The 19,940-nt window shown below is 35.5% G+C and overlaps 1 protein-coding gene across 7 annotated transcripts in view; it reads right to left on the bottom strand.

Annotated features, from left to right (window-relative positions):
- The window catches only part of COBLL1 (cordon-bleu WH2 repeat protein like 1), a 161,902-nt gene that overhangs the window by 15,503 nt on the left and 126,459 nt on the right, over positions 1-19,940 (bottom strand). For all 7 annotated transcript variants that reach the window (XM_036023384.1, XM_036023380.1, XM_036023385.1 and 4 more), the window contains 4 exons: positions 5,952-6,105; positions 5,186-5,251; positions 3,886-4,005; positions 850-1,084 (listed from right to left, as the gene is read on the bottom strand). In XM_036023384.1, coding sequence (XP_035879277.1) covers positions 850-1,084; positions 3,886-4,005; positions 5,186-5,251; positions 5,952-6,105 — 575 coding nt within the window. The remainder of the gene's footprint in view (positions 1-849; positions 1,085-3,885; positions 4,006-5,185; positions 5,252-5,951; positions 6,106-19,940) is intronic.

Genomic DNA, 19,940 nt, shown 5'->3' with positions numbered 1-19,940 from the left:
TAGTTAATTTCATCTTTATTCATGGGATGGCATTTCTAACATAATACAAGTATACTATGCTATAGTTTTCAATTCCTAGTGTCAAGTGGAAAGTGTATTCTCTGTATCATCAAGCTGATTGTAAAAATAATATTAGTAATTAAATACCATATGCTAACATGTAGAATCATTTTATATATCAGTCAGTGAAAATCCTTGAGGAACACTGAGTGAAACTGAAAATTAAATATTTCACTTAGGTCAAATTGGTAATAGGCAAAATACATACAATACAAATAAATAAAAACCTTTATATTTAAGTCATACAGATTAACTATATGTTTTGGTTTATCTGACACAGAGATACCAGAAGTGATGATCTGAATTTATTTAAAAACAATTGCATGTAAATAGATACTTTATTAAACATTGCATTTAAATCTTCACCTGAGGACATTTTTTCCATTGCTCTTTTAGTGAGAGAGGAAAGGGGAGAAGAAGGAGAGAGAGAGAGAGAGAGAGAGAGAGAGAGGGAGAGAGAGAGAGAGAGAGAGAAACTGTGAGAGAGAAACATCGATTAGTTGTCTCCCATATGCTCCGCCCACTGGAGAGCAAACTTGTAACCTAGGTATGTGCCCTGACTGGGAATCAAACCTGCAGCCCTTTGGTGCACAGAATGATGCTCCACCCAACAGAGCCACACTAGCCAGGGCCCTTATTAAATATTTTTATAATGATGGTAAAAGGGATAGAGTTTAAACTAAAGCAACAACTATATTTGCACCTAAAAAAATATCAGATCTATATTTCAGAGGACTAGTATTAATTAAACAAACCACCACCAAAACTTCTGGCACATACACTACTTACTGTCCATCTGTGTTTCTAGTTTCTTGTTTTTCTTCTTTGGAGTTTTGTGAGGACTCTCCAGTATCATTGCCAAGGGCCGAGTCAGGATCACTTCTCGGTGTATTTATTATATCCATAGATCCAAAAGGAATATCTTGTGACTTCCCAGAATTATTTTCAACCTCATTTTTAGGCACTTCACTCAGTTCTTCTTTTTCATCTATCTCTTCAAGACTATAATCAGAGCTTATTCCAGCTACAAAGAAATGAAGATATAATGCTACATATTAATTTGTCTTATTCATGCTATACAATCCTGGCAAAGAAGACATTTTTAAAATAATAATTAGCTGGACTCTTTTAAATTCTGATTCAAAACTAATAGTGAAATATTTTTCTAATGGTGAATACTTATGTTAACATAATCAGACAAACTCAGACACATTCAATGCTAAAAATAATACTCTATCACTCTAGGTTTTATACATGGTAGAAAAAAAGGCATTATTTAAATCCAAAGCTATATATTTAAGAATATATCTTCAATTTTAATGATTTTTACATTCATTAATAGAGCTAAATGTAAATGAAAAGAATGCTATTTTTATATTGTCTATCGGTGCACTTGTAAATTAACTCAGTAGTTACCAGTACTAACTACGATTGGGAATTATCTGAGCCCCTTCAAAGACACTTATGCCCATATCATACTCCACACTTGTTAAATGAGAATCTCTGAAGGGTGGGTGGGACCAAGCAGTGGCAGGGTTTCTCAAGTGATTCTATACACAACCAGGATTAAAAGCCACTGATTTAGATGCTTAATTAAAAACAAAAAAATAAAAAAACAATAAGTATTATGCAATGAAAATGTATTTTTATTTTCACTGAGTTTAATTCTGAAGCAATATTATTTAAAAGTTTTTTTCTAAACATTATCAGAAAGTATAATGAGCATATATGTGCAGATATGCATACTCACATGTCTCTCTTTTTTGTTAGTTTAATATAAATGGAAGCATATTACACATGATTTGTTTACCAAATTCTTTTTCTCTGCTTACTATGTCTTGAAGATTGTCCTATGTCAATGTCAGGTGCATGCACATGTGTGTGCTGCTTTTCCATGGCTGTGGTGAATATTTTATTGTGTAAACCTGTGTTTATCATTATTCCTTAGTACCAACAACAAATGATCAGCAGGGTGAAAAAAGGAAACATCTTAAGCAGCTAGGTCCACATTCATTGTGGATGTTAATTTAAACTGAAAAATGAGGTTCTGGGTGTTTGTTTATTTCAATATAATTCAACACTTCCATTTACACAAAAGCAGCTAAACAAAGTTTGATTTTTAACCACAATAGAGGGGAGAAAGATAGATATAGCACTGAATTATAGTGACACATCACATCACTATAAATTTAAAATCCACAAAATTTAATAAAAACTTTAACATGTTTAAAGAATATTTAAAATACTTAAAATGCATTTTCTTATCTTTATCTTTAGGAAAATAGAATATTGCACTATTTTTACTCTTTAATTAACAAATATGGAGAATTTAAATGGTATTTTCAATATAAATTTAAAAGATTATTCAATAGAAAAAATATTTGAAAAACTTAAGTAAAATATTAAATGTATTTTGGCAATAATCATTATGATGCCAATGTGTCTATAATATTATGTCTATAATGGAATGTTACATCTATGTAGTAAAAGTATATTAACATAATTTGAAAACTTCATATTGAGAAAATGAATAGCCATTTTTGGTTTAGATGCAAATATGCTTTATAAATGGATCCTCAGTATATATGAAGCTCTTTTGGAAATTATTAGATTAACTGAGGTAACATTTATCAAATTACTGACCGTTATCCCTATTTTGTTTTTTGCACATCACAAGTGTGTCAAAAATACAGAACTTTTTATTAAAATGGTGCCCTCACTGAGAAACTGGTCTCAATTAACTGAAGTATGAAGAATGAGTGACATGTTTCAAAGATATTTTCAAATTATTTTTCTGGGATTTTATAACTTGGTAGTTACAAGATTCATTTATAGGTTTGCTTAAATATATATTTTTCACTAGCCTGAAAAGTATTCCTGTTATTAAATATCATAGAAAAGGCTGTGATTCCTTTTAAAAATTGTAATCCAAGAGGGCTTTCAGAGTTGGTTGACTAGTATAAATTTCCCAAGCTTTGAAAAATATTAAACCAATGTTTGTTTTGTATTGGGTTAACAGATTTATATGATGGCTAAATTCTAAGGCTAAAATGAAAACACTGGAGTCAGGCCTATGAACAATGAATAATTTTCACTAACCTTTCATCATGATTTGAATTTCAGCTTCAAAAGTGATAAAGAAGGATATTCACTTTGAAAGAACAGTGTTCAAATTTAAGATTTAACAACTTCCACAATATAAATGTTAAAAAATTACAAAAACATTAAAGTATAGATATTGAAATTTCTTTTATGCTTACTTAGCTTTATATAATTTGAACATTTTTGTTTTTATTCCCTCTAAAGCTAACAAAATTAAAACAAAAGATAAAATTGCTGTGTCATATAGAAAACAAATGCTTAAATTTTATGTAAAAAAAGAACTTGCCAAACTATTTTCCAAAATGGCCACACAATTTTACATTCCTATAAGCAGCGTGTGATAACACAGTAATTTTAAATAACTAGTTTGAGGTGATAAAGACTCTTTCTGAGTCACTGAGAAATTGAGGAAAATCTATATGATAACATTCAAGTATTACCTAACTATAAAGTTTTGCCATCTGGTGACAAAATAATTCCAATGATTTTAAGATAAAAATCCCAATCAAAATCAATACTATATAAAATAAGCCATGCTTCAGTAACAAAAAAATTCAAGAAGGAAAAACATATATTTTTTATAGTTATATAGTTAGACACTGGAAATAATAAGTTCAAATATTTTGCCAAAAAACCCCAGAAAACCAAATAGAAGAGAAACTGAAATTCTTCAAAACCACTGATTTTATTCATCTTACATCTCAAGAAAGGCTGGTCACCTACATGTCAGAGATGCTACGGCTGCCTCTGGTGTTCCAGGGCGCTCCGAGAGACCGACTTCATCTGCCAGTGTGGGAATAGTGCACTCTTCGTGTCCGGGGAGCACGGGGCCAAATGAAGCTTCTGCCAAAGAAGGAGAATCTGTGGAAATGGCACTTAGACAACAGAGTTCAGGCAAACAGAGACCACGAGTATTTTGGAAGGAATCAGATTTGTTAGCTCATAATTATCCACACATTAAACAAGAAGAGGTAAAAGGAAAAGAAAGAGAAATAGATATCAAGCAAGGTCTGAATAGTAGTTATACCTTTTTTTCTAATACTTCAGAATTTTCTCATTTCACTTATTTAGTTTGATGTGATTTCATAAATTTTCTTTTTGAAACATATGGTATCCTATCATTTTGGGTAGGAGTTAAGAAAAATCATTACTAGTTACTTAATTGTAACATTTTTAATTATAGAGGAAAGGAAAATTTTTTGTAAGATATGCCCAAACTCCAAATACCTAAATAGCACTTAAATATAAAAGATTCAGTAGCATTTGGGTGTTTTTGAGTTCTTCCCGTATTTGTGAATATAAATTGTAAAAATTAGGTAAGGTTATATTAAGGAATTTTATATCCAATTATATCAAACTATCACCATTCTAAAGTACTGGCCTAACAATATTCTATTTTTGATTAGACATTATCAGCCTGTTATATTCACCTATATCTAACTTTAAATTAAGTCTAAGGATTATGAAATTTTATCATACTCATTCTTAATAAGTAGCTATTATTAAAAATATTAGGAGACAGTATTAGATTGAATTATTTTATTTTTACCGGAATTTCATTTATTGAGAAAAAATCCAAATGAGAACATACAATAGAAAATGTTTCATAATAACAAATTTTTACCATTAGGTTAGAATACTTTGTATGTTAAATTCATACCTAGGACAGTTGTATGAAGAATGGTGCTTTACACTTTCATGTAAGTTTTCTTTTGAACACACCAAAATGTGCCATTACTCTCAGGAAGATTAACAACTGATAACCCAATATTACACGGGAAAAACACTGGAGACTTAATAGGGAAAACACTCAAGGTACCAGAACTAAAATTTTGAGTTGTGCCCATTTCATACTCTAAACCCAGGGGGAAATTTTGTCATTTAATAATATAAAGTTTGAGAAATGGAGTCAAAGCGTTCGCATCCCTTTCGCATGCAGCATTGTTAACTAGAGTTGTTCCCCACTCCTCACGACAGATCTGCTTCCTAATGGCATGGTCTGAAGGAAAGGTGTCACACATACCTGGGCTGGACAGCCCCTCCGGAGAGCTTGCCTCTGAAACGCTGTCTGCATGGACGGCCTGCAGGGCTAGAACACAGCAGCGGAACAGCTTAGAAACAAGTCACATTCACGAAGGAAGCAGTTCCTTAGCAGCTTCACTTATTTTTATATAATTCAGAAGGACATGGCCATTTTACTAATCCACTTAGATTCCTACATGTAGTCAATCCTGGAATGGCTGAATCTTTCTGAATAGATGTACAAATTACCACATACTCATTAGGATAATGAAGCTGTATAATTTTTTCATTTTATTTTGTCATGTTGCAGATTTTTAAAAGGTGCTTAAGTAAAATAACTAGGGACTAAGTGTTATCAAAACTAGTTAACTAAAAGCCTAAGTTTAAGTATTATTGTTTTTTTTTAAATGACACTTTTTTTTAAAACATTTTATTTATTTTTTATTATTTATTTTTAGGGAGGGAAGGGGGGAGAGAGAGAGAGAGAGAGAGAGAGAGAGAGAGAGAGAGAGAGAGAGAGAGAGAGAGGGAGAGAAACATCAATGTGCGGTTGCTGGGGGTTATGGCCTGCAACCCAGGAATGTACCCTAGCTGGGAATCGAACCTGGGACACTTTGGTTCCCAGCCTGTGCTCAATCCACTGAGCTATGCCAGCCAGGGTTTAAGTATTATTGTTAATAAAAAGACATAATTTATAACCTATATCATTTCTACTGTCTATATTAAACAAACTAAAAATGTAATATCAGTGAGAAAAACAGCATTACCAGCCACATGACTATTTTCATCACTCTGATGCAGAGGTATTTTGGAGGGTGGAGAAGGTGCCTTTCGCTTTGTCCTTTTCAAGGATGAATTCCCAATGGGTGTGCTACCGAACTTCAGAGAGCCTGTTCTCACTATGTCTGATCCGCAGGAACTCTGTGGAAAACACAATGACCAAGCAAAAATCTGTTTAGAAACTAATAGCAAACTTGAGGAAGACACTGACTTTCCCTCAAATGCATCATGTAGTAATATGGAACATAAAAGTTATTCATTTAAAAAAGCATTTGTGTAGTGTCTGCCCTGTGCCAGGAGTTGGGCTATTAGATGAGTATGTAAAGAGAAATAAAGTATGGTCCTTCTCAAGAAACTTAGGTCAGAATGGGAGTCTGACATGCAAACAAATCATTATAATATAGAGGAGTATTAAGCAATACAATTAAAAACTAACTTTCAAAGAAAATCTGGAGAAAATATTGGACATAAGAGATAAAAAAGAGAAGAATACTTGTACATTAAGAAAACTGGTTTGCCCTGGCTGGTGTAGCTGAGTGGATTGAGTGCCAGCCTGTGTGAACTGAAAGGTTGTAGGTTTGATTCCCAGTCAGGGCACATGCCTGGGTTGCAGGCCAGGTCCCCAGTTGGGGGCGTGCAAGAGCGATCAGTTGATGTATCTCACACACTGATGTTTCTTTCCCTCTCTTTCTCCCTCCCATCCCCTCTGTAAAAACTTAAAAAAATAAAAAAAGAAAAGAAAGGTGGTTTGATTAATGTTTCTTTTTTTAGCACCAATGTATCTATGACAAACACTTCATAAATCAATATGTCTGTCCCAGGCTAGGTCATCTGAGGTCCCTGAGTCTATGCAGAGCTAATGCTCACACTCACAGGATGTGATTGTCAGCAGACCCTGTGACAATTCTGCCTCATCAGGCTGGCCCATAGCCGTGTCGCCTTGCTCTTTCTCTTTACAACAAATCTGCTTCAAATAGTTATTCATTTTTTTGTCTTCAAATTTTCAGCTCCCGCTTGATGCCTTCCAATCAGATTACCCCAACCTTTGATCCATTATGACTATTACTATCAAAGTCATCAATGACCTCCACTAGAATTAAATCAGTGGTTACTTCTAGAACTAATTTATCTGATCTAGTAGCAGCATCAAACAGGGTTGACTACTCTTAGAATCCTTTCTTGTATTTCCAAATTACCACATTCCTCACTCTTACAGATCTGAACTTCGTTTTCATTGTTGGTTGCTTTTCATCTCAGTTCTTGGACATGCATATTCTCTTTAGTATCTATGCTCACTCTCTTGGAAAACTCCTCTGTTCCCTTGGTTTTATATATTACATACATATTGATGCATTCCTAACTTAGGTCTCCAGCCTGGCCTCTATCTGAGCTCCACTTGACGTCTAAGACTATTTTAAACTTGGCAGGTTTGAAACTGAGATCCCGATAACCCTTCCTCTCCCCTCTTCTGTCCAAACTAATCCTATCCTCATAGTTTTTTCTGTTTCAGTAAAGAGTGTTCTTCCATTTGTTCAGGACTACGACTCTGAGGGAGTGACCCTCATCTCCTCTCTCTCAAACTTCACATTAAAAACATCCTATTGGCTCATCTTTACCAATGGCTACCATGCAGTCCAAATTACCATCAAGATCTTATAAATTGGACTCTGCTTCCACACTGCTTCCTTAGAATTCTTTCTGAACATAGCAGCAAAAGGATGCTGTTATAACATAAGTCATAAGGACCAGGTCACTTTGTTCAAAACCTACTAATAGTTTTCCAACTGGCAGAGAACAGTTGAAGTCCTTGTAATGACTTCTAAGGCAATTGACAGCCTGACCCCCCTCTCTCTCTCTGACCACCTTCTCCTAGCACGGAGTGTCTCACTCTACTACTGTCATGTAGCTCCTTATATGTGCCAGGAGAGTTCCTGCCTCAGGATGGTCGCATTTGCTCCTATCTGTGCCTGGAATGCTCTTCTAATAACTTAATGTCTTCTTACTCTCTCGTTTTCTTCAGACGATTGCTCAAATCCCACCTTTTCAATGAGTTCTTCCTTGACCCCCAATGCTTCCTCGTCTTCCCAGCCTGATCTTTATGATCAGCACTTAATGGTTCTCTAATAAACCATATACTCGACTTATTTACCTTGTTTATTGTTTATTTCCACCAGAATTGACTATAAGGGCAGGTATTTTTTTTTTCCCTATTTTGCTCACTGCTGTTATCTCTAAAACAATTCTAGCTCATAGGAGTTTGTCAATAAATACTTGTTGAATGAATGGCATAATGAATGAAATACTGCCTTTTTCACTTATAAATAAAAGGACTTGATAAACTTGGACTAGGGGAGTATCTAAAGCTTGGGTCATTCCAATATTTATGAGGCAATGCAAGTATACCTAAGGGAAGCAAATTAGTTCATAGGATTCTTTCAGCCTTTGTGCCTTGCTACACACCAAGAAAAATGTAACAAATTTTTCTGTTTTGTAATTTTGTAATGTTTCTGCCAAAGGAAAAAAGGAAGCTTGACCTTAAAGAGAAAAATCTGAGCTAGTTGTCATCATTGCCAACTGTGTTAGGTCATCTCACAGGAAAGAAGCAGAGTTAGTTCCAATGTCAGGCAACTGATGGAACATAACTTTTAGTAAGGTTAACTCTCTTAACAGAGGAGGTAGATAGAACAAGGTGGCTGTGGACTGACCTTACTTGAAATCTAACCATTAAACTCCTTTCACATCAATTCGTAAATAGCTGTTAGCAACAACCTCCTCTCCCCTTAATACTCTGGTCCCTCCTCCAGAACTTGTCTGTCCTTTCCATAATATAGCAAGAGGAGTTAAAGCCAGCCACCCAAACCCAAATTTTGCTTTGGAGTCACTAAAGCTAATTCTGATTAAATCTGAGGGTTATCTCCATCTGCACTGGCATCAGGTGGACCCTCAATTGCTGCTTGGAGTCTCATTTATTTTTAATTTAATTTACTTTTAGAGTGGAGTAAGGAGGGAGAAAAACATCAATGTGTGGTTGTCTCTGGAGCACCCTCTACTGAGGACCTGGTCCGCAACCCAGGTGTGTGCACTGTCTGGGAATCATACCAGCGATCCTTTGGTTCTCAGGCCAGGGCTCAACCCACTGAGCCACACCAGACAGGGCTGGAGTTTTAAAATAATTAGGAGAAGGGCCTTTGACAATCCATTTGCTGAGAAAGAAATGTAGTGATGGATGGAAAGTATTTAAGTATCATTTTGAGTAGAATAAATAAATTTAAATAAAAGCCTTCTTACTGATATGTCCCTGTGTTCTGAAACTTTCACTTGCTATTTATAAAAGTAACAAATTTAGCAATCATTAGGGAAAAGACCAAAAATATTCCTAAAACAATGTGGCACTTCACTTTTTAAAATATTGGCTAAACATCAAAAGCAGTAGATGTCCTTTTCATTCCTGATGAATTTACTTACTATCAGGCTTTGTTCCTATCACAGAAGTTTACTGGTAAGAACACAGTAGGTGATCAGTAAGTGCATGATGAATGCAGGAATAATGGCAGAATTTGATTTTCCTCCTAGCTCTACCTTGGAAACTTCTTTTCCATGTTTTGACTAATTGCTTTTAAGGTGTATGATAAAAGCCTGTTGCCCCCTTTAAGTCAGATTCCCAATCACTGTCATTTATTGGTCTTTTTATTACCTGATAAAAACAGCCACAACATGAATTTCTCAGACTATAGTGTCTGTTTGGGTGTTAAAGGCCTTAAATTTTGGTTATAACATAATAAAGTAGACAGCCTAGAAATAAAAAAAGACATTTGTATACAAAGATTCATGAATGTATATGAACCTATCCACAACTCAAAGACAATAAAAATAGATTCATACATTTCATTTATCACCCTAAACGTTTTAAGACAAGCTAACTTTTTGTGCAGGATATTTATATATCTGTGGGTAAAGAATTTAAAATAAAAAAAACACACCAGATTTCTGGTTCACAAAGTCTAAAAAACTGCAATAGCATCTATGAAACAGCTGACAAGATAATGCATGTATAGAAGAGTCAAGCCCTGGACATTTTGGTGGAGCACACATTTCATAACTTTATTCTGTATGATTTATCCCCCTTACTGTGTTGTGTGTGTATCATGAAAGTAAATGGATGTGCATTTCTAGAGCTGCAAATGAATCAAGGAGACTGAGAACAAAGACATTAGGGGAAGAGAACACGATCATCGGAGGGATGCCAGGGAGACTACGTGACCTGTCGTAACTAGATTCCATGCTAATCAATGGTTAAAACTCAGTAAGCTGGCAGCGAGAGGCAAATACCTAATGAACAAAACAAATGAGCAAATGGAACCAGGGGCATGGAAACAAGGAAAAGACTCATGGTGACCAGAGAGGAGGGGGAGGGACATAAGGGTAGAAAGAAAGGGAAGGGACCAGTCAAGGAATATGCATGACTGACCCACGGACATGGACAACAGGGTGGGGCTGACTGTGGGGGCGGGGGTGGGGTGGGCTGGGGAAGGAGGGCAAAGGGGGAAAAATGGGGACAACTGAAACAAAACAATAAAATATTTTTACAAAACTTATTAAGCTTATGACAAAAACGTAAATTTAACAACTGATGTAAGATGGGCTAAAGGCAGTTTTCAAGGACAAAGGATGGTGACTTTAGATAATCAGCAACAGGTTAATTAATGACAGGAATATCAATTTTGTTCTTGGGTGGGACTGATATTAGTGTTAGCATTCAAGGAAAGAGCTTAATATATACTTCTTACTGTGCATAAAGACAGAGAGGCAAGCATTTTTGTTTGTTTCTTTCTTTAAAGAGACTATTAGAAAATAATTTCAATCACCTAAGCAGCAACCAAGGAAAGTTAAGGTAATAAAATTCAAACTTGGAGTTATTTTGTGGTAACTAAAATTGTTACTACTAAGACCAAAATGGAGGAATTCCTGGGCCTTGATAAAGAAATGTTCTCTATCTACTGCAAATATCCCTTTCTTGTGTAAAAGACTGCAGAAAAAAGAAAGGGAATCTAAGTTAGAAGATCTAAAAGTTTCTAATGTATTGTAGACAAGGAAACTTGTGTGTACTGAGGGATACGATGAGTAGAATACATACATAAAATACTGGAGAGGCTCCTAATGCAAGAATAACTACTGCTAGAAAGCAGACTTGCAAAACTACCACAGTCATTTGCATAGACACATCATGACTTCCTAAATAAAATGTTAAAAAAGAGAGAGAGAGAGTTGGGGGGGAGGCCAAAAAGGCCACCAACGCTTGAACAGCAGCATTCTAAACTCCATTTGTGTGTGTGTGTGTGCGTGTGTGCACACGTGCGTGCTCCAGGATATGTTCCCAATAGTCTCCCGACAGTTCTACTCTTGTATTAGTCATGATTGAGCTGCCCAGTAATTTTGAGTGTGAGTTTGTCTAACTGGCGAAAGGCTTCCAGAGGGTTTGCAAGTTAGGGGCGACCCAGTGTAATGATTACCAGATGAGCTTTGGAGACAATGTCAGGGCTCGAACCAGAGAGCACAGCATTCATTGTCTCTGTAACCTTCAGAAAAACATAAGAGCACCTACCTCAAAAATGGCTGGGAGGTTTCAGTGAAATGTGTAAAAACTTAGCACAGTGCCCAGCATACAGTACATGACCCATAAATACTAGCTAATATTATTACACACAATTTGCCTATCTTAAAATATGTCCAAGTGATCTGTAAATAAAATAAGCAAATTATAGAGCAAAAAGTGTGGAAAAAGGAGGCATTTATTCTAAAATTGTACTTTTTTCTTTGGTGACAATGAAAGCAAGAGTCCTATTAGAGTTAGTCTCAGTTATAACAAACCTTAAGACCTCAGAGCACCCAACATTCAGAAACTTGTGATTAGTTCACTACATAAGCATTTTGTGTAATTCACATGTAAAAAACACCTTTAAGTCACCTCAGGCAGCTTCATTATAACTTACATTTTATAAAAAGGTTTTACATTTATCTTTAGAGAGGGGTGAAGGGAGGAAGAAAGAGAGGGAGAGAAACATCAATGTGTGGTTGTCTCTTGCATGCCCTCTACTGGGTACCTGGCCTGCAATCCAGGCATATGCCCTGACTGAGAATCAAACTGGCAATCCTTTGGTTCACAGGCTGGCACTCAATCCACTAAGCCACACCAGCCAGGATAATACTTTAAAAGAAATTTCATAAAACCTAAATATTTACCACCAGTTTGTTAAGTTTTAGTGATGAGCACATGGACATGTATTATAGTATATAATAACTTGAAATATTTCATAAATTTAATGTGTACAACTAAAACAGCTTGAAAGAACGAAAAGAACTGCTTAGAACTGTCTTTAGCTTTTCCCACCAAGAGACATTTTCTTTGGTCAGATTATGACTGAAATTTTAAAAAGGAGTTGAGGTTAAATTATTTTTAAGCCAAATGGTTTACAAACCAAGAAAACAGAGAGGTGTCTGCTAACTAGGTGGAAAATACTTGGGTTAATAATTAGAGATATTCAATTATTTACTTTGGTTAAGGTCACTGAATCTGCTTGCCACTAGCAAAAACTACATCTCTAACAGGAATGCATAACAGTGAATTTTATGGTCTGTGAAAAAGGAAAATAAGTGCACAGAGAAAAAGAATACACTACCAAAAGTGGCAAGGTCAAGTTGAAAACCATGCTACATAGTTAATCCCCGAGTATGCACACTCAGATTAGAATTCAGGGTTTCAAAATAGAAGTAAATTTAGCTGAAGAAAACAGAATTGATTGGCATTCAATAGATTTACTGAGTACTAACTCTGTACTAGTTATTATGTCACTTATTAGCCCCAGTTGAATTATAAGATGTGGGCCACTTAAATCAATATAATCTGGACATGAGTTAAATGAAAGAATACAAGGAGAAAAATAAGAAAAAAGTGAATAAAATGATAACAATATAGTGTCCCAACTTTAATAACATTGTTAAATGTTTCTGTTAAAGCTTTTGGGTTTTTATTTCTGTTTATAATATGATTTCCACATGTGGGAATGTGTGGGGTTAAAGGAAATAACCAAAATAATCCCTTAAGATTGTCTTAAAATTCACATATATCTTTTTCTTCTGAAGGGACAGACTCATATTATCCTTCTCCAACTTGGGCATTTTCAATGCATGCTATGAAATAGCATTAAATATCTTAAAATTAACATCAGCTATACCCTAATTCACTATGACTTCTATCCCAGAGACTGAACTGCTACAGAACTGAAGGTCAAGCTGTGCTCTCCTGGTGAGAGGTTCTTTCTCACAATTTTACAACTTAGGCAACAAGTCAACTTTCCTATACTTCAAAACATATAATTACTATACTATATGTAGTACAGAAGTATGAGGTATTGTTTTAAATTTACAAAATAGGTACAGCTGTGAAAGCAAGCTTTCTGTCACAATACAATCATTTTTATTATTGATTTGATTGTAAAATTAGCACAATAGTACATGAGAGACAAACAATGCACATATTGATGAGAGAAAAGAGAAAAAAATCACTGTAAATAACAAATACAGGTGACCTCATAGTCATTTTGGTGTCCACCCTTTAATGTGTCTCTTATACCTGTTTACACACACATTCATGCATGCGTATTTTGCCTTGTATTAGACAAAAGCATGCATGCCGATTTCTTCCTTTGTTTATGATTATTTTTTAAAATAAAACACTATCTTTTGGTGGGGCCAGGCAATTTATTTTGCTACCCTGAATTCTCTTGTCCTATACCCTTTTCCCCTTTGCATAGTACTTCCTTCCATCTCCACCCAAACTAGAATTTATGTATTCTTTTTCCTAATCCTCTGTTTTAATATATTTTATGGATGGCACTGAAAGTCTCAGCTTGCACAGGTCAACTTAGATTAAAAAAATCATATCATATGAAAGTGAATGGGCAAACAGGGGTGACCTTTCAGGTACCATGTGATTAAAATCACAGAAAGGAGGCCAGGGCCCAGCGCTCTAAATACACGCAATGTAAGCATTCACCTGTTACGCCATTTTTAAGGTTGTTCCTACCAATCTGCCAAAATAAAGTCTATGAAAGGCAGCAACGAGATTAGAGCTGGATTCACTTGCAGGTGTCTAAACACCACCACCACTTGTGAGTTCTGCCTTTTGGGGTTACTAACTAAAATTAAATTGCTTCAGAAGGTTCTGAATGACTGAGCTGGCTGCTAGGTTTCTCTCAAAATCATCTAGTTTTAAACTCATCATCAGCCAATGGTAACACTTGTATCCTGTTTAACAAGCTCATTCACCTGAACATATCTTTCTCAAACTTTGTATCTTCTACCTCTTTTTAGTGATGCCCTAAGCACTTGTGCTGACTTCTGTGTTACAGCCATGAATTGAAGTTGAAAACTGCCAATGTTTCATTTTGCTATTGTACTTTAGGGTTTAAAAATTATTCTTCAGAAGAGTAATTCCAGGACTACCTGATCAACACCGACCAAACCAAAAGTCTATGTGACAAAGTACTTTAATTTCTTAAAGGTCAATTTTAAAAGACAACAGAAGAATAAAAGACTTTTATACTACTGGAGTTGAAAGAGACTTTTGAAACTTTAGTTACAAAACCTTACTCTACAGGAGAAACCCAAGCTATAAAGTAGTTCCAGGTAGAAGACGAAGAGGACAAAGGGAAAAGTGACTACGACAAACAAGAATTTAATAGACTGCCCCGGCTGGGTGGCTCAGTTGGTTGGAGCGTCGTCCTGTAAACCAAAAGGTTAAGTGTTCAAATCCCTGGTCAGGGCACATACCTGGGCTGAGGGTTTGATCCCTGGTTGCGGTGCATGTGGGAGGCAACAAATCAATGTTTCTCTCTCACAATATTTCTCACTCTCTCTCTCTACCCCCACCCCTCCATTCTGAAATCAATAAACATATCCTTGGGTGATGATTTAAACAAAGAATTTAACAGACCTATTAGGAGAATCAAGATGATCTCTCAAGCCAGGCTAGGGCTTCTTCTGCCACAACAGACTTCCTTTCCAGCTTTCTCCATTCACATCACAAAACAACAACAAGCCAAAACCAAAACCAACCAAACAAAAAATCTGTCCAGCCCAGTGTCATACCCTCACAAGATTTTTACATTTCTTTTCCTAAAGCAATCTGTGCTTTCATTTCATCAACCTGACAGTACTTTGAAAATATAACCTAGTCAGATCAGGGGTAATCCCTTACTTATAACATTTTTTAAATGCCCAAAGATGAGACCCTAACTCCATAAAGACAAGATGAATCAGGAGAAAGCGGAGTCAGGATCAAGTTACAAAGATAGAGGCTGAGGGTAAGTAACCAAGGTTTTCTGTGGTCATAGTGATAAGACAAACAGGTGCCTGGGGCAGGGGAGGAAGATGCTAAACATCTACAGGTGAACTGAGCTTAGGGCCTCTACTAGAGTAAAGCAGTGATCATGGGAACAAACTAGGACCACCCTGGCTCATCCCAGAAAGGAAGTCAAGGCTGTATAGCAGACATTATCCTAATGACCCCACAGTTTTTATCGCTGTGGCTCCAAAATCAGGTCTGTTTTCTCTCTGCTTTGGCCTCTGTGAATATACGTTGCTTATCAGAGAAAGGCATGTCTCCCCCATGTGATCCCAAATGTCACAGTGGTAGAAAGGCTAAATAAACTTCATACTATGAGAATTTGTAAAGAAAGACCCTAATGCTGATTATTTTCAATGCTATTTTATTATGTCAGTATGCACAGCAGAGGGGCACAAATTATGTATACTACAAGAGTACAAGAAAGAGAAATCCATGCTAATTTCAGAGTTAACCAATTGTTCTTTTAATAGTACTGTTCTTTAAAATTTAACAACTTTATAATGAACATAGCCCCTTATATTTAGGTTAAAGGGAAAGCTGGCAGAAACCCAAAAAGTAATGGCTCAGAGGATTTTTGTGAGCATTAAATGAGTAATGTGCTTAAAACCTTGTCTGAAAAATTAGTACGTGCTACATAAGCACTAATCATTACTTTCACTGTTGTGATTAGGAACCTTTGAAAATCTGATGAAAACTACAATGACAAAGTTTATCTTATATCTGGGAAAGTCTTAGAAGAGAAAGCAGATTATATACTGTACAGTGTTGGTGGATTTCTCTAGTGAATGAAACAAGTCATATTTTTGGAAGTACAGACAGCTGCATCCCGTATATCAAACTGGAAATGTCATGGCAACCACTGTTCCTAGGCAATTGTAGAATTATGTATGTGGTGCACTTTCTATACAATAAATATAAGTGGAAAGTGGAGGGGAAATCAAATGTTATGTGGAGAAAAACTAAAAAGAGGTATATTTCTTAAAGATTACAAAACATGCTCTATTACAACCACCTGAATGACTATGTAAAACTAGGATTAAATCTCATTAAATGAAACCAAGATCAAATATAAACTAGCACATTTCATAAACACATGACCATTTACCATCTTCTTATATACTATAGTAAATATTAAAAGATAAAATAGGGTTGTCAAGGAACATGTATAAAGGACACATGGACAAAGCCAAAGGTGGGTAGGATCGAGGGTGGCAGGCGGAGACAGCTGGGGTTGGGGGAAGTGGCGGGGGGAATGGAGACAACTGTACCTGAACAACAATAAAAAAAAATAAATAAAAATAATGTTCTAAAGCTGAAAAAAAATTGGGTAAAAGATGAACAACGTCAAATATTTTTAAGAACAATTAAATCAGTTGTCAGAAAAGTAACACTGCAAGTATTAAATCTCACTTGCATAATACTGGATGGTGAAGTATTTCAATTTCTTAATATGTGTTTGTCTTCAGTAGACCGCAAAAGGACACCAGATGAAAAGCCAAATCTAGACAATTCCTTACTGTGTTTCCAGCCAGAAGCAAATATCCTAAGAAAACGAGGCCCCATGCTAGTCGCCTGGGAGAAGCTGCTCTCTGTTATATATACACACAAATCCAAGTGGCGAAGGCACATTAAATGTGCAAAACGAAGAATTTGCTCAAAGGTTCTGTGATTTCTATGAGTCATGATTCGCATAACTTCTGTCTAACTTTCTTCCTGTTCTTCAAATGTAAAATTAGTGTCAAAAGACTAATTTGTCAATAATACCAGGACATGCTTTGGATACTGATTGCATTAAATGTGCTTTTCACAGACACTTGGTTAGCAGATACAGTGCAGAAACTGGATTTCTGAACTTAGTTTCAATCCCAGAATTCGAAGTTGTTTTCAGTTTTCAATTCTAGTCCATGTCCTTATGTCTGACCTCTGTCATGTGTGAAATAAATGACAATCTTATGTAAATAACGATATACATACAATAATATCATAAATAACTATATGTAATGATAATATACACACAATAATAATGCATTTGATATGATTCATGTAGAAAATAGCATGACCAACTAGCACATATGTTGTTGCACAAACGGCATTTCAAATCTTCAGGCAGAATTATATTCACATAATGCCCAGAAAGTACCAAGAAAATCTGCCAGGAAATTTCTGACTGGATAGTTCTCTTCTCCAAATGAACATTTCCACAGAGGACAGTATATTCACCTTTGTAAGGAAAATGACCTGAGGCTTGAAATCATGTGAAAGAGAATACAGAGAAATTTAGGGCATGAAAAGGACACTGCAGCAATGAGAGTGAACCATGTAGTCGTTAAAATATATTCTTTAGGTGATTAAAATAATTTTAGATGCAGTAATTCTTCAACACAAGGGTTAGGATAAATTACTGTACTAACTTGGATCTTCATTGAACCTTCTTTGGAAACTACACAATCAGTTGCCACATTTAGCTCAGAAAATCAACAGCCTTTCATGTGAATAGTTTCAGTTTATTTATTTTCAGTTTGAGCTCAAAATCACTATCCAAATACCTTAATTTGCCAGTATTGAGAAATACCTTAGAAGAATGAAGCAAATTATTAAATACAGACATCTAAAAGTATAAGACAGATGCTGACAGAATTTTTTCTAAGCTAAAGCCAGACTGACTCATAAGCCTGTCTAAGGCAGACATAATACCAATGACTGCTTAAAGAACACTAAAATGAAATAAATCTCAAAATGAATAAACTGCGTTAGTTTTAAGTCACTTTGTCATGCATTAGTTATTTATCTCTCTAGCTCTATTTTTGGGTACTTCACTCACAAGAGATAAGCATTTTCTATTTCTAATACACTGTAACCATTTCCAAATATTTTCTTTCTTTTCTTATTAAAGGATGCTTTGGGGAAAAAAAAAACTAGAAAAAGCAAAATGCTGTAGTTCTGTTAAACAGCGCACCCTTGTGGCTTACATCCTAAACAATAAAAATCACAGCATAAGAATGTGGCCAATATTCTCCATGGATTTGGAAATGATTTGTCATTTTTTTCTAATTATTTTTTCCTAGCCTGCTAAGATGTCCAATCATTAAAAATAGTCTTTTTAAAATTTAAAATTATAAACTAGGTTGTTAAAAAACAGGGTCTGGCAGAAGTAGCACCTGCTTGAGTGTGGTTGGTAGGGTATGTGAATGTCCCGCATGGAGAGCAATTTGAACATTTCACCAGAAATGTCACATGGTGTGCTTGAGTGTGATATTGTTACGTGACAGAACTACATGCTTATGATTCTTTAATAAAATATTTTTATGTAATAAAAAGGGGCATTATTTGTGCTGGACCCTGTAGATATAAATGTCTATAGTAATAATGATTATCTTTGATTTTAAATTTAAAACAATCAGTAAAATAAGCAAAATTCAACTATAAACTTGTAGTTTTGCTAACTTTCCTGAACATTTGCATTTGGCTATATAAAAAAACTTCAATTCAAGGGTTGATTTTATTTATATATATATTATGTAATATACAGGGTGGGGGAAAACAAAAAAAATGGAGTTATCTTCTAGAGGGGGGGGCCCTTATAGTACAGACTTCCCCAGCTAGGTGAGTGTTCTAGGAACCCATCTGTATCAGTGTGCCAACTGGCATTGTTGTGAGAGGCTGTGTTTAGCTTCAGTGAGTTTTTTTGAAACCACACATTTGCCCACTTCATGATGGGTGATTTACGAGCACACCTGCCCACACCACACACAGTGTTCAGCAGTTTTTGACCAAAAGCGGCATGCCCCCCATGCCCCACCCTACGTATTCATCTGATTTTACCTAGACACTTTTTTTTTTGTTTCCCCAGATGAAAAAAAGTCCGCCAAGGGAAATGTTTTGCCAATGTGGAAGAGGTGAAACAAAAAATGGCAGAAGCATGAAAAGGCACTAATATTGAGCATATCACAAACTGTTTTGAGCAGTGGAAAAAACATCTCAATAGGTGTATTGCATCAAATGGGGAGTACTTTGAAGGTGACTGAAGTTTAAACATGGAAGAATAAATACACAAATTTTTATAAATAAATCCTGGGTTTTTTGGGTCCTCCCTCATACATTTTAGTTATTGGTCTTTATTTTTTCAGTACAACCTTACCAAAACTGTGGCTTTTCTGTTAAAGCTTATGAAGAACATTGCCAAGAATTACCTGGGCCAATTACTATAAAGAAAATATAAGCAATTTTTAAGTTATGCAAGTACTTCTGAAAATTCACCATGTGCACATGTGAAACACTGAAATTTAGTGAGACTCTGAGTACAGACGTTCTCACAGCATACACTGTACCCAGCTGTGCGAAAGCTGTGGTGAAAGTTTCTGTATGAATTCTCTATGTCACAAAATTTTCAGAGAGGCACAATTCCTGCCCTCTATTTGGGGAGAGGAAAGAAAGAACATTAACAAAGCTAAAAAACTTTAAACGATAACAGAAGCCTAACATTTATGTTTAGAGAATGGGGTACTCACCCCATATCATGTTGGTATATAACACATTGATGAAATGTTATGTAGCCTTTGAAAAGGGGAAG

The sequence above is a fragment of the Phyllostomus discolor genome, chromosome 4, assembly GCF_004126475.2.
Source record: "Phyllostomus discolor isolate MPI-MPIP mPhyDis1 chromosome 4, mPhyDis1.pri.v3, whole genome shotgun sequence".
NCBI lineage: Eukaryota > Metazoa > Chordata > Mammalia > Chiroptera > Phyllostomidae > Phyllostomus > Phyllostomus discolor.
The sequence above is the reverse complement of the archived record's forward strand: the minus strand, read 5'-3'. Positions and strand labels throughout refer to the sequence as shown.